The 15,823-nt window shown below is 41.5% G+C and overlaps 1 protein-coding gene across 1 annotated transcript in view; it reads left to right on the top strand.

Moving 5' to 3' along the window:
- NR4A3 (nuclear receptor subfamily 4 group A member 3) overlaps nucleotides 1–14,048 on the top strand; it is a 35,925-nt gene extending 21,877 nt beyond the window's left edge. Inside the window, exons 6-8 of the mRNA XM_036261510.1 lie at nucleotides 876–1,075; nucleotides 3,257–3,435; nucleotides 12,663–14,048. Coding sequence (XP_036117403.1) covers nucleotides 876–1,075; nucleotides 3,257–3,435; nucleotides 12,663–12,910 — 627 coding nt within the window. The 3' untranslated portion in view covers nucleotides 12,911–14,048. The remainder of the gene's footprint in view (nucleotides 1–875; nucleotides 1,076–3,256; nucleotides 3,436–12,662) is intronic.
- Nucleotides 14,049–15,823: the final 1,775 nt, after the last annotated feature.

Raw genomic sequence — 15,823 nt, 5'->3', positions numbered from 1 at the left:
TCTATACCACATGTGTCTATTGAGCTTGAAATACGGCTAGTGTGACTGAGGAACTGAATTTTTATTTTAATTTTCATGAATTTAAGTAGCTGCAAGTCCTGACTCTGATGGCACACAGTTGCCTGGGCCCTGCCCAGGGGACACTCTTCCCGCTCCTCTTCCTGGTTTGTTTTGTCCCACAGAAATCTATCTACAGCAAGCAAAAAAATCATTCTCTTCTGCCGTTCGTTGATTCTGTCATTGCCAAACTTCAGTGTGCATGAGAATCACCTGGGATCTTGATAAACTAGTTTATTGGGCCTACTCTCAGAGCTACTGATGCTGTAGGTCTGGGGCAGGACCTGAGATGTTCTTTTCTAGTACATTCCCTTGTGTTGCTGATGCTGCTGGTCCAGGGACCACACTTTGAGAACCATGGGTTAATTAAGCATCTCATTTGGAGACAACTGTGCTTTAGTGGAATCAGTAGATGCTAGAGGCTAACTTGGACACAAACCCCTGAGGTATTGGTTCTCAACACTGCTCTTGGGAATCACCTGGGGAGCTTTTAAAAGTCCCAATGACCAGTCCTCAACCCAGACCAGTTAAATTAGAATCTCTGTGGCATGAGTGTTTTTTAAAGCTCCCCAGATGATTGCAGTCAGGACTGAAAACCACTGCACTGATAGGACTTCAGCAAATTCCTTTGTCTTACTCTATATCATGGGGGCCATTGTGAGAATCAGATGAGACTGTGAATGCCAAAGGGTTTTATAAACTGTGGGACCTAACAGTAAAGATTCAGGCATAGCCCCTCTTGGAAGAGCCCATTTGCAAATGATGCCGTTATGCCCGTTGAATTGAGCTAACGCTGCTCTCTGTGGTTTGCTTTCCAGTTCTGCCCCACTGACCAGGCTGCTGCAGGCACAGATGCTGAGCATGTCCAACAGTTCTACAACCTTCTGACAGCCTCCATTGACGTCTCCAGAAGCTGGGCAGAAAAGATTCCCGGATTTACTGATCTCCCCAAAGAGGATCAGACATTACTTATAGAATCAGCCTTTTTGGAGCTGTTTGTTCTCAGACTTTCCATCAGGTAATTGCTATTATTTTATCTTCCTTCAGTTCGCTCCTTCCTTTGAAGAAGTTTGAAACCTGCTGTGTTTGCAAATGAGTCATCAGAGAGAAGGTTGCTCAAGAAGGAAATAGAGAATATGATCAGGCATTTAAAAAAACTCAGTAGTGGGTAGTGCATTGGACTAGAAGCCAGGACTCCTGGGTTGTACCCTCAGTTCTAATACGAATTTGCTGTAAGATCCTTAGCAGGTCACTTGTCTCATCAGTTCAGTTTCCTTCTTTGTAAAGTGGAGAGGTTGGATTTGGTGATTTCTGAAGCTCCTTGTAATGCCAACATCCTATGATTCTAGAAGAGTCCCATGGTACATCAGGTATTTCCTGGGAGCAAGTATTTGTTTTGAACATTGCATTTACCTCACAGGTTTCTATTTACAAGTCGCTGTTTTAGTACACCAGATGGGGCTCCAAAGAGCTCCCACAGCTCTAAACTCCCAGTGTTTACTCCATGACAATAGCTCCTAGAGCCAAAGATTTGGTTTAACCTGTGATACGCAGTGACACCAAACACAAAGCGGAAGTTCTTTTTCCAAAAGCTGCAACCTGGGATCTCAGCTCGTCTCATAAAGTCCACATGTAGCATTTTAAATTCAATCTTCCTTGCAGTTATGTATTTTTAGGAGATGGTACCAAGATCTCACCAAATATTATAGGGGGAAAAGTCTCCTTTCCCCTCATTCTCATCCTTAACCCCCTCTCCATTTTCAGACTGTGTTAGCAGAAATTCTTATTGAAAGTGCCGGTTCCCATGCCTCATTTGCAGCTCCTTTGGTTTGGAACTATCTTAGAGGAAGTTCGGAGATCTGCATTTTAACTCGTGCTTCGGTGATTCTGATGCCAGTGGTCTGATGTCCCGGTTTTAAACTCTGAGACTGAGCCGTTCCGTCCTTGTGTACCTCTGTGGAGGGATCTGTGGGAGAGAGAGAGCTGGAATTACCAAGAGAATGCCAGTAATTAGCATCATTACAGCTAATCCGGTGTACACCGAAGCTAAGCCAGATATGTGACTATCATCTGTTAGGCAGATGGTGCACTGAGCAAAGGATTAAGTAAATGATTAGCTCCATGCGGGCAAGCACTGTGTCCGCTCTATTCACAAGTTTTCTCCAGCGCCTGGCTCCAGGAGAGGCCCATGTGTGGTGCTCGGGAAATACTTGACACGTGAATGAATGAATGAAGCTATCCATCCAAGAGCTAGAGAGATATTAACTTATTAGTGCAGTAGGCTGAAAGAGATAAACATGTGGAAAGAGATTTGAAAATTAAAGGAAGGCTTACATTGAAGCTAGGACCACATAGAATTCAGAATTAATTGCACCTAGTATTCCTCTTGTGTACCACGCACTGTGTATGGGCTTTCAGGTCCTATATTTTATTTGATTCCCACAACAATCTTAGATGGCAGCAATTAGAACTCCTGTTTTATACATGAGGAAAGGAGCCACAGAGAGAGGAAAGGAGCACCCACGGCCCCATGGCTGAGTGGTGATGTTTAACTAGAAGTGCCAGGGCACCTTTCGTGACAGAATTTGGCATGCTTATGGACATAATGTACACTATCAGGACAGATTTAGAAACGGCCCTCCACAGCCCCACTGTTAAAAGCAGAGAAGGTAACACAAAATAAGGACTCTTTATCTTAGGCCACACTTCAGTTTGTGATTGACTCCTGGGGCTCGCAGGGACTTGGTGTTTTTAGTCTGCACAATGGAACTGCGGTGTCTCGCCTCAGGCCTTATCAGAGTTTGACATTTAAGGAAACGAGGGAACTGTCTCGGTTCACTGCCGAGGGAGGCGGTGCACTGCGCTTCACCTCCATAGTGTGTGAGCGCCTGCTCCTCCGTGTCCTGTCCCAGGGTGAGCCTGCAACAGGGTCTAGCAGTCCCCCCCCCCCCCCCCCCCGGGTAGGTGCTCACCAAGGAAGTTAGCACAGACAAGTGGTGGTGGTTGTTTATCCCAGGAGCACAGTCTTGTTCATCAAGGGTGTTTGGGCAGGTTGGACAGCACCACATGGGTTCTGAACACTGCCCATGGCTGTCTGGGTGCCTGGGTGCTTGTGTGCTCTGATGTTATCCCATGGGATAGACTGAACAGACCCGTTTAATGTGTTTCTATCCCCTATTCCCCCATGGCTCTCTTGTAGGTCAAACACTGCTGAAGATAAGTTTGTGTTCTGCAATGGACTTGTCCTGCACCGACTTCAGTGCCTTCGTGGATTTGGGGAGTGGCTCGACTCCATTAAAGACTTTTCCTTAAGTTTGCAGAGCCTGAACCTTGATATCCAAGCCTTAGCATGCCTGTCAGCACTGAGCATGATCACAGGTAAGCGCCACCCTGCTGTCTCCCAAAGCCACCACGTCCCCCTTTCTCTCCTTTCCTGTGTTAAGGTGGATTCTGGCTTTGGCTGTCACACACACCAGAAAATTAGAAAAATGGCTGTCACTTTTCTTAAATCAGCAATGTTTAACCTAGTTTAAACAAGAGATGTATATCTGCAACTTACTGTCATGAACCTCCAGGAAAGAGGATTCCTATTGAGTTATCACTGTCAACAAGCCCAATATATGGAAATCTAAATTTCCACAGGTGCTCTGTTGGCAGTTGAACTAGCTGCTTCAAGGTTAATTTTACATGAGGTTTCAACGGAAGATTACCTTAGCCAGTCTGTTCCTGTGGGGCAGGGGACAAGTCTTTCCCTTTCCCCAGTCCGTGGCTATTGACCTAAAATAAAACCAAAGGACTACACACATATAAAACATGCCTTTATTTATTTACAACTTTATTTAACAATTTTGATTGACAGAGGACTGAGAGAAATGGATATTTGTAAATAGTAAAAATTTTTAAAAGTTAAGAAACAGAAGCATAAAACATATCCAATTTCTATATTATGCCTTCCTGTCCCTAGATGTCTCTTTCTTTCTATCTTTTGGGTGATAAAGGGTCCCAAGATGGAGAGAGAGAGAGAGAGAGAGAGAGAGAGAGAGAGAGAGAGAGAATACGAAAGCCTATCAGATAAGAGAGGAGACGTCATCTCCCTGTGGCTGCTCAGCAGGCGCAAGGCCCCAGCTTCCTTTGTGCCTTGATACTTGCAGAGTTTCCAGTTTGAGCTCATCCTTCTTGGCCAGACTGGGGCCTCTCGAGGCAGTGACAGCAGGTGGAGGCTCCAGAAGAGGCCAGCCAGTCCTGGGGCTCACCTCACATTCCTTTCATCAGACTGAAGCACAGCCTAAGAACTGAGGTTCAGATTTGACATTCTCTTGACTGTAGGAAACGTGTTTTTCAGGCAGGTGATGAATTTCCAAAAGGACCAAATTCGTCCTTTGGCACAGATGGGCCCTTCTTTCTGATCACCAGGGATGAGCATGGTTCCCATGCACCTTTTTGGGGCCTTTTCTATTAGCTAACATGAGATATGTCTGAGCACCTTGAGAGGCTAGGCTGGTTCATCATCTAATGATGTACATGGAGGCAAAGAGAATTAAATGGCATGTGCAGCAGTAGGAATCAGACACTAGCTTGTTCCCTCGGTATTCTAAGTGGAACCTCACGTCCTCCGGGTCTTTGGTGCTGGCTGAGAAGCTCCTTTCTTTTGATGGGAGCTGCCAGAGACTTCCAAGGAAGCCCTTAAGGAAACAAAAATAAGGGCAATCTTTAAGGGTATGAATTCGATTTAAAGAACTTTCAAAGGGCAAACAGGAGTACCCAGAGAAAATAAGCACTTTTAAGGCACAAGCATATTACTCCAGTAGGACTGTCATGAAACGGGTTCAAAGGCTGCTTTTCAGCTAAAGCTCTTCAGCTCTAGTTCAAAACCATTCAGCTCTGCCTAGGACAGTCAAACATTCAAAATAGAGAGTGTGGAGTTTAGTTAATTAAAAAAAAAAAACAGAAACAAAATCTAGAGCCAGCCTTGGCTTTCTGTAAATAAACCCAGTACATGGCCACATCTCTATAGTTAACCAACAAGTGTTCACTAATCTATAGGCTCTGGCATGTCATTGGGTTTTCAGAGATGATACATGCGATACTGGGTGTTGAGAGTCTTGGTGGGGTGTGGGAGTGGGTACAAAGTGCTCAGAGACCAAAGGTGGGGGCTGGTCTTCTCAAAAGAGGATACAATGTTGTCAAGCTAAAATGGAAGGAGTCCGATTTCTAGGCACAAATACAAATTTGCTAAAGCCGCTGAAAATATGGCTGTTATAAGTTTCAGGAAGGAAATGTCTAAGAAGAGTAGAGTGGTGGGAAATGAGACTGCTATGATAGGTAAGGGTGGGGTAGGACATGAAGAACCTTTCATAACCTAAGTGAGAAGGTTGGAGTTTATTTTGAGAGCAGTAGGGAACCACAGAAAGTTTTGACCAGAGGAGCATCCTGGCGAAGCTTGCATTTTAGAAAGATCTACCCTTGCAGCTGGTTTTGAGGACTAATTGTAGCAGAAAAGAGACTCAGAGGGAAAAGGCCAGTCCAGGTATGAGAGCGTTAGTTTAAGAGGAGGGCCTGAGGTCTATGTCCTTTTTTTGTTTGTTTTACTCTTTAAGTAAATATTAATAGAGAACTATGAGGCCAGGCAATCCCAACCTGGAGAAACTGGACAGTTTATTTGAGGATATAGAGTAGGGATTAGGAGAAGGTGGTGCCAATCCTGTCTCTGCCTGCAATTTGCTATGTCCTGTGGTTATGGCTGCTCAACCCGCTGCCCATGATGTGAAGATTTGCTCAGGAAGGAGGCAGTTTTGCATGGCAGAAATAGCATGGACTTTGGAATCCGGCACCTCCCCCAGGTTTTAATCTGGAGTCCCATATTTAATAAGTAGGTACCATTGAGTAATGCATTTTATTTTTCTGAACCTCAGTTTCCCCATCTGTAAAATGGGGATAACAACATCTATTCCATGAGGTGGCAGTAAGGATTACATAAAATTAGGTTAGTGATGCAGTCAGACTGAGATCAGAATAGGTACTTGATCCACCCATGTTCCATCCTGGAGGGATGGTGACAGGGATGCCCTCAAATTAGGTACATACCTGCCCCTTTCCTTGAGAACCCCAGGGAGTCCAAAATCAGTGTCTCTGAGGTGAAGAAACAGGTGGTGGCTTTAAAAGACAGTATGTTTGCTGGATTTCTCCTTGGGTGTTGAAGAGAGGCTCAAAGGACAGTTATTAAAGGAATTAGGCTGCACTTAAAATGGGCCAAGTCTTTTATGGTGGAGTTCCAGTTCCTGCCCTCAGTCCTGCCAGCCTGCTCAGAGAGGGCTGTTTAGGTGCTGCGGTTACAACATGCACAAGCCCCTCTTCTCTCATTTGAGGACCTGACAGTACTCTTTCTGTGATTTGCTGGATGGGAGGGGGCTGAAATGTGTGACTGTATCAGGAAGTGGCAGGAAAGGTAATGCCTGGGAAACAGAAGTGCACATTGTTGTGGATATTAATTTTCATTTGAATATGGGCCCCTGTGAAATCTTGACTTCTGAAAAAGCTCCATTGATCCCCAAGGGTGATTGTGGAATACCAGTTAGGCTATTGGCATCAGAAAACAGACAACCCAAATTGTCTGTTCCTAAACCACAGAGAACTCATAAAAAGAAACAGGGTCTTGGAAGTCTAACAGTCTTGCTTCCAGGAAAATTAAAAATCTGGACAGTACTGGTAGTTTGCACAAACATGGCTCTCTTCTTCTTCTTCTTCTTCTTCTTCTTCTTCTTCTTCTTCTTCTTCTTCTTCTTCTTCTTCTTCTTCTTCCTACTCCTCCTCCTCCTCCTCCTCCTCCTTCTCTTCTTCTTCCTCTTCCTCCTCCTCATTCTCCTCCTCCTCCTCCACCTCTCTCTATGTGAAAAACTGGGTGGTGAGGTGGGGCAGGAAATGGTTTCTTTCAGATCACTCTTCTCTACAGTAAAAGGGAGTTCCCCATAGTTGTGGTGTTAAATGTTTTTGGGTCCCCAGTTCATCTACCCTAACCATTCCTTTTTACCAGTGCCACTTCCCTGTCACAGGACTAATGAAAATGCTTTGCTTCTGAGGGGGCAGCAGCGAGGTGATATCTAGTTGTGGTTCATTATGATTAATAAGCAAGAAGCTCCCCAAATGGAAGGTTTGCATGGAATTACTGGTTTATAAGTATCCATTCATTAAACCACTGTTGAGGGCTGTCTGTATTTCAGGCAGAGTGTCAGTCTCTGGGGATGCACAGATGAACCATGCATGAATTCTGCTGTCAGAAAGTATATAGGCTACGAGGAAGTCATATCTGATTATGATGCAACGAACTCAATTATGGTGGTTAGTGGTCAGGTCCTTAAAAGGGACAGATTCAGTGCAGGGGAAGTCTAGAGTGCTGCTAACTTTTGGGGGTGTAGAGAGATGGAGGTGCTGGTCATGAATAGTTTCCCAAGCGGTGGTATCTAGACATGGCGAGATATAGAGGAAGGACATTGCAAATCAAGGAAACAGCATAGCAAGGTCATGGCAGGGGAACACTTCAGCACATTTCGGGGAAGAGTGGGTACAGTGGAATTACATTGAACATTTGTTCAATCACCTATGTAATCTCAACAGCAAGAAGAGAAAAAAGAGTGCAGGCTATTGTACTCGATGACTATATGTCCTGGAGTGAGCATGAGACAATCCACGGTGGGTCCTGGGCTCTGCTTCTGGTGTCTCCTATGTGGTGAGCTTGGTGCTGGAGATACAACAGTGAGCAAATACAGTCCGTGCCCCCATGGAGCTTACATTTAAAGGAAGAAGCAGACAATAGTCATATAAATATCTGATTTTGACCTGCATATCCTTCAGAAAAAAAATAATCTAGACTGGGAGTAAAGGGAAAAACTTCCTTAAAGAAATATTTGATCTGGCCCTGGCCGGTTTGGCTCAGAGGTTAGAGCATTGGCCTGCGGTCCAGAGAGACCCGGGTTCAGTTCCTGCTAAGGGCATGTACCTCGGTTGCAGTTTGTCCCCGGCCCTGGTTGGTGGCTGCGGGTGGCAGCCACTCGATGTGTCCATTTCACATCGATGTTTCTCCCTCTCTCTCTTCTTCTCTCTCCCTCCAACTCTACCTGAACAAAAAAATGGAAACATGTCCTCGGGTGAGGATGATAAAAAAGAAATATTTGATCTGTGGTTTAAGAATGTATAGATTTTAACTAGGTGAAGATGGAAAAACATGAGCACAGACCTAAATAGCTCTATTATTTCAATATATCTTTCCCCTCCCTCTCTTTCCCCTCATTCTCTCTCATTTCTTCCCTCTCCCCCATGTCCACCTCTTCCCTGCCTCCCTTCCTCTCTCTCTTAGTGGAAATGTTTATGGCATTGATAGCTAAATGCACAGGAGTCCCACAGTGTCTTTAAATACTAACACCACACAGGTTAGCAGTGTGATCTGTTGTCTGTTTTGTTCATTGCTCTAACCTCAGTGGCTATAAATAGGTACTCAATAAATATTTGTTGAAAGAAGTAATTAATCAATTAGTTAACTAGATACACAAAGTGTAAGAGGAAGGTATAGGGAGGCTAAGGTCACCTCAGAATGAGGAGGGACATTCTAACATAATGTCCAAGGCAGACTGGTATAATAGAAATATTTCTGGACTTGGAGTGAAAGAAATTAACCACTTGTTAATTTTGACCGTGGACAAGTCACTTAACTCAGCCTTACCTTGTGGATAAAATAATAATCATCTTTGTCCTGCCTAATTCAAAGAGTCATTGCGAGGATGTGGTAAAATAATCTAGGTAAAAATGTAGTAGAAAGTGCTTTTAAATATACAGGGGTAGACAAAACTAGGTCTATGGTTGTGAATATGTGAAACACAGAGGTTATTCTTGAATTATTGTTTATTAATTATTGCATTATTTTCCATTCAAACAACTGTAAACCTACTTTTGTTCACCCCTGTATTTTTTTTCCAGGTGAAATAATGAACTCCCGGCTGGTGCTGGGCATTCAATGTAGTATCTTGTAGTGGAGATTCTTGTCTTAAGTGCGAATTTGAACTAAATGATTCAAATTCTTTCTGAATTATATACACTATGGTTTGACACATAAATTCATTACTTCACCATTTCTAGAAGTTGTATTTTAAAGTGTTGAGTACATAAAAACTGAGTTAAAATACTGAAATATTGAATAAGAATGATGTAGATCACAATGCAAGAAATACTGAGACGCTTGTTTTGTTTAACGGTGGACAAAGATCTTAAACTAAAATCTGTATATAATTCTCTAGGAAGGAGGAAATTCAAACATCTGATTTCCTCCAGAACTTGTGAACTCTGATTATCAGCTCTGCCCCCATGTTTACCAAGCTGCAAGAAGAAAGGGGGTCCCTTAAACTAAAATGTCAGCAATTGGGGTTTTGAGGAATTTCAAATTACTAGGAAGCTCCTAGACACTTAGTGACTCCCTGGTGATTTGAAAACCTTGCTGGCTGCTGGCAATAGTTTGCATGGAGACTGAATTTTATCTCAGCCCCTTTGAAAAAGTAAAGAAGCCACAAATCCAGTAGCTGTTCAAAACAACAAAGAAGGTGCCTTTGGCTTCTAATGGGAGTGTCTCTGAATTCCTCAAGGAATTCCAGGCCTAGGGTTGATCCAGCTGGCAGGAGGTATCGATCTCCACTTGAATTCACTGAATAAATAATGGTTGCCATAGTTATTGAGCAGTCACAACTGGTTGGAGAGCAGAGAAAACTCCGAGGCACCTTTTGTGAGTTTGGCCCTGAGAAAGTCTGGTTACAAGGCTCCATAATCAACCCCCTCCCGAAATCCAGCCAACAACATTGCTCAGTTTCTTTCTTCTGATAATGAATATGGGATCTTGACTATAATTCAAGACATCAGGCACCGAAAGAAAGGGAAAGCTTGAATCAATGGATTGGTATTTTATTCCGGGTGAAGCATCTCTCCCTGGGTTAGGAACCTAATTTGATATATATCAGTATTAATAGAATGTACTATTAGCAAAATGATTGTGTGATCATGTTGCAGCTACTAGAGGGCTTTACAAAGGATCAAATCTCCATTTGTTCTGTTTTAACATTGTTTATTATACAAATAGCATTAGCCTGGAAATTTTAAAAAAAGGAGTTATCTGAAAATCTCGTAAATATTTTCACTTTTCTGTTTTCTCTCATCCTTCTCTATATGCAGAAATAATTTGACATGGATGTAATCACAGCTTAGATGCCATTTTATGTTCTATTTTCTATTTAATGTGCTGTTATTATTTTCCCTTGTTGCTTCATAGCCTTAGTATTTGTCCTTTCTGATGTCCACAGAATCTTCCATTACGTGGACGAAATATGTTTTACTTAACAGTTCCTCTACCACCCTTTATCTTTTTCTCAGTTTTTAAAATAGATAATGCTATCCAAAATGTCTTCATACGTGCAATTTTATTCTTCTGTTGAATTTTTTTCTTCAGATCAATTCCCGTGAGTGGGATTACTTGGTCAGAGGCAATGAACATTTTACAGCTCTTGAAATATACTGCCAAATTTGCACTCTGGTTTTTGTTGTTGTTTTATTTTCTGCTGGGGGGGGGGGGGGTGGCGCAAATAAAACTTTTAGGCAGAACACTATTGCAGGCTGGATTACTCTTGAAGTTCCCTCTTGAGTGCATGTACGGAGTGAAGGTAAACCAGAGGGGACAGATCTGCATCTGGACTGACTAGCTAGTTTCCTGGAGAAAGCAACATTTTATACACTATAAAGCTTGGAAATTAGGGGACATTATTACTTTTTTTTTACTCTGCCATCTTCCATGTGTCAGGCATTGTCTTAGGTGCTGACTGTACCATGCGTGTAAAACTCTCCAGTTGACACAACGCTTTCATGTAGCATCATCTTAGTGGAGCCTCACAATAACTTATGGAAGTGGGTTTTATTACAATCACACTTTTGATTTGTTGTGTAATATTTGAGACACATAGAAAGGAAAGAAGAATACAACAAAGACTTACGTATCTACCATCCTGTAATTCCCATGTTTCCTAGGAGGACATTGAGCCCTAGAGAGATGAGGTCATACCACTAGTAAGTGATAGAACCAAAACTGGAACTCAAGTCTGACTCCAAGTCCAGTGCCCTTTTCTCTGTGTTATGTTGCATTGAGATGAGACATCTATGCATTACTATCCATTGAGATGCTGCTGGTTAGACTTGAATATAATCATAACACCTCAAAGCTGGAAGGGCCCTTAGAGTTCATTCAATCGAACTTCCTCCTTTTAAGATGGGCCCTAGAGAGAGAAAAACTCACCCAAGTCATAACCACTAGCCAAGCTGAGGAAGAATGCAGATCTCCTGGTCTCTGGGCCTCCTTAAATTTAGAGCAAGAGAAGAAAAATAAAGTGTCTGGAGAGTTGCTTCATTTTTCTGATGACTTTTGGCTTTAAGGAAGTAACTTTTTTAACAAAAATATTCCCAACTGAAAACATTAATGTGGGGAAAATTAGAAACTAATAAGTGATTTCCCATTGGATGGAGGTCTTTCATCTCTCATGAATTTTTATTTTACATGTAAATGTACTGAGAGATGAAAACTGGCTGAGATAACTGGGGCCAAGGTCTTCACTCTGATGCCGAGAGAGCCAAGTAATTGTTCCTGGATGTCAGGCTCCTTTCTCATTTACAGGCACATGTAACATTGCTCTGGAGCAGGAGGACAGAATCTGCCTCAGAAGACTGGGTTCAGCCGCTGTGTGACTTTGGGAAAAATCACTTAACCTTACATACATAAAATAAGCGATCATAAAATTTAATATGGGGATAATTTTATATATTGTTGTATAAAAAATAGGATACTAGTGTTCATGTCTGGCTACCTTATAAAATGCCTGCACTGCCTCCTTCTGGGCCTCCTCCCTCTCTGACTTTGCCGTCTCCACAGCAAAGGACATGTGTATGTTGTACAGACTGCCAGGTGCAGGTCCATAGGTGTTTCAAGGGGGAAAACAAGGAAAAAAAAAATTGGATTTTTTTTAATGCTTCTTAGCATGAAAACACAAGAGTGCACTTTGGTTTTGGGTCTTGCGGGGAAGCTCTTGGCGATAGCCAATAGAACTTATAGCCTCCCCAACTCTGTCAAAATGAGAACATTCTTTCATGTGCCTAGATGTCATTCTGGATCACTCTGAAAATGAGTTGCCTCCGAACAGGGCTTTTGTAAGACCTCCGTAGGATAAGGTGTGCAAAATAATACCCATCCTGTCATTCATTCAGTGTGGCTACATGCGGGAAACTGTGTGCTTCATCTGCATTATTCACATCTTCCCAGAAACCCTGAGTTGGGTATGTTATTATCTTCATTCTATAAGGAAACCAGGGCTGAGAGGTTAATGGACTTACTCAAGAGCACACAGTGAGTGACAGACTGGGATTCAAACCCTGATGTTGTTTGATACCAGTGGGCACAAACTACCACAAAGAGGGAGGGCCCTTTGATTATAAAATGCCATCCCAACTGGCAGAACGGGATTCAATTAGTGATTCAAAGTTTCTTAAGATGGGACTGCCTCCTAAACTTGCCCTTTTCTATGCCTCTGCAGAACGACATGGGTTAAAAGAACCAAAGAGAGTGGAGGAGCTATGCAACAAGATCACAAGCAGCTTAAAAGACCACCAGAGTAAGGGACAGGCTTTGGAGCCCACCGAGCCCAAGGTCCTGGGTGCCCTGGTAGAACTTCGAAAGATCTGCACCCTGGGCCTCCAGCGCATCTTCTACCTGAAGCTGGAAGACTTGGTGTCTCCACCTTCCATCATCGACAAGCTCTTCCTGGACACTCTGCCTTTCTGAGTAGAAGCAGCCTGATCAGGGAGCTGCCGCATCCACTAGCACCTGCTTGCTAAGCAGCAGAGGGAGGGGTCTGGACACCCATTCCTGTCCTTCCTTAAGAGAAAGAGCAGCTCCTGACAAAAAGAAAGACTTTTTTTTCTGGCACTTTTCCTTACAACCTAAAGCCAGAAAACTTGCAGAGTATTGTGTTGGGGTTGTGTTTTATATTTAGGCTTTAGGGTTGGGATGGGAGGGGGTTATAATTCATGAGGGTTTTCTAAGAAATTGCTAACAAAGCACTTTTGGATGATGCTATTCCAGCAGGAAAAAAAAAAAGGATAATATAACTGTTTTAAAACTGTTTCTTGGGAATACAATTATAGTTGCTTTGTATTTAAAAACAAGAACAGCCAAGGGTTGTTCGCCAGGGTAGGACCTGTCTTGAGATGATCGCTTTAGAATATACTTCCTGTATTAAGGGTATGTATGTGGTGCAAACAAGGCAGAAATTCCCTCGTCTTAATTTCTTTCTTCCTTTATTTTAACAAATGGTAAAAGATGGAGGATAACCTATAAATCAGACATAGCAAAATTATAATGGCTGTTCGCTTCCATATACAAGTGCAATTTTTAAAGTGCTGTCTTACTAAGTCTTGTTTATTAACTCTCCTTTATTTTATACAGAAATAAGAAAGAGGCAGTCAAGTTAGCAAATGCCAAGTGCTAATTTCCTAGCAGAGGCTTTGTCCGCCTGCCCTATAGAACCCTTCTGAGGTACGATCCATCCAAGATTCAGGCCATTCTTAATGGATCCAGATCCCTGCCCTGGGGCTCAGATTATAAAATGGATTACATACAACTGCTTTGGTTGTGTTCTATCAACCCATCCAGAGTTCCCTAAACTTCCTTCAGTTACAGCAACTGACTGACACATTGATTCAGAAGCCCAGGAGCATTCAGTGAGTCTCAAGTGTTTGATCCCTAGATAAGAACGTGCAAAAAAAATAGGAACTGGATCATACAGGGTAAACACCAGGGGTAATAAGATTTTTTTAATATATATAAGTTAATTTTTGTTTTCAGTTAAAGAGACAATTTTGGAGAGCTAGCAAGTCTTATTTTTTAAAAAGTAGTATGAATGTGAGTACTAGAAAGGATTAGTGGGCTGCGTTTCAACATTCCGTGTTCGTACTCCCTTTTGTATGTTTATACTGTTAATGCCATATTACTATGAGATAATTTGTTGCATAGTGTCCTTATTTGTATAAACATTTGTATGCACGTTATATTGTAATAGCTTTGCCTGTATTTATTGCAAGACCACCAGCTCCTGGAAGCTGAGTTACAGAGTACTTAAATGCGGTGTTCACAGTGACTTGGATACGCCGATTAGAAATTAAATAAGCAAATATATATAAATATAGCAGGTTACATATATATTTATAATGTGTCTTTTTATTAACCATTTGTACAATAAATGTTACTTCCCATGAGGTTATTTTATGGTTCATTTGCAGTGGCTTTTAAGGCAGTACTGTTTAGCACTTTGATATTAAAATTTTGCTTATGTTTTGCTAAATTCGAATAATATTTGAAGATTTTTAGTTCTAAAAGTCTTTATATTATATATTCTGTATCAAGTCAAAATATGTTTGGCCATTTTGCTAAGAAACAAACTTTGCTAAGAATGTCAAACTGATGTCACAATAGTTTTTGTTAGCTCTGAATCATTTTTGCTTTAGTCTTTTAAAAGGAAAAATAACAAAACTATGCTGTTTATATTGTCATTAAATTATACAATCAAACAAATGCCAAATGATTGCCTAATTGCTGCAAAGAGTAACCCAGATCACAAACTATATGTTTTTTTTCCCAAGAATCATTCTGATATTTGATCATATGTTATGTTTCTGTGAGCTTTTATGAAAGATTATTATTTTTATATCAAGATTATAGGATCTGGAATGTTGGCTTGGAAGGGACCTGACTTGTCAGCTAGTCCACCCCAACCCCAAAATTCAGAGGAGAAAACTGGGGCCCAGCAAAGGGTAAAGAGTTATCCAAGTTCAAACAGCTAGTACCACAGTAAAGACTAGGATCTAATTCTCCTTTCCATAATCTTTTTACTCAACTTTCTGCATCTATAGGAAAATCAGCTTTTAAAAATAACCAGTAATACTTACATTTTACCTAATGATAATCATGAGTAAAGTAGTACTTTTGCATTAATTTTTTCAGCTTATATGCAAACATAATAAATATTATTAAATATCAGGAAAGCTAACATTTCATATAAGGTAGCTTCAGACCAAATTCGAGTTGAATTTGAATAAAATACAAGTACTGTGCATACATAACCCTTTCGTGCACCACTAGTATTAGAAAGTCAGTCCTTGTTGTTGTTGTTGTTTGTTTGTTTTTTTTGTCATGTCTGAAAAAGAAAAGAAAACAAAACAAAAACAAAGCCCCAGAGAAATGCTGTTACTTTTTATTTTTACACCCATCAGATTTAAAGACTTTTTTTTTTTAACCTAATATCAATTGGTTGGAAGGAATGAAGAAGGTTTTTCATTATAGGTCCAGACACTAGTACTGAAAATAAAGATTATAGCCAGTGTTCTTCTGTCTTCCATAGTTATTACAACTATGAGAGCCTCGCAAGTCATCTATCAATTCAACTCTCTTTTTTTTTGTCTTGATGTTGACACACAGTTTATATAGAGTGGATGACCAAACTAGCTCAGAAGAGGACAGCAAGAATTAAAGCAGGTGATTCTTCCCTTGTGGGAGAGCTCTCTCAGTGTGAACATGCCTTCTGTGGGCAGAAATCAGGAATCCACCAGCTGTTAATGGAGAGTGCCTTGCTTTTATTTCACACGGCAGAGTTTTCCATAGTTTCTCTGCTCCTCAAACAGCATTGCTCTTTAGTATGTG

The sequence above is a fragment of the Molossus molossus genome, unplaced genomic scaffold, assembly GCF_014108415.1.
Source record: "Molossus molossus isolate mMolMol1 unplaced genomic scaffold, mMolMol1.p scaffold_m16_p_14, whole genome shotgun sequence".
Taxonomy (NCBI): domain Eukaryota; kingdom Metazoa; phylum Chordata; class Mammalia; order Chiroptera; family Molossidae; genus Molossus; species Molossus molossus.
Note: the sequence above shows the minus strand (reverse complement) of the source record. Positions and strands in the feature narration are given on the sequence as shown.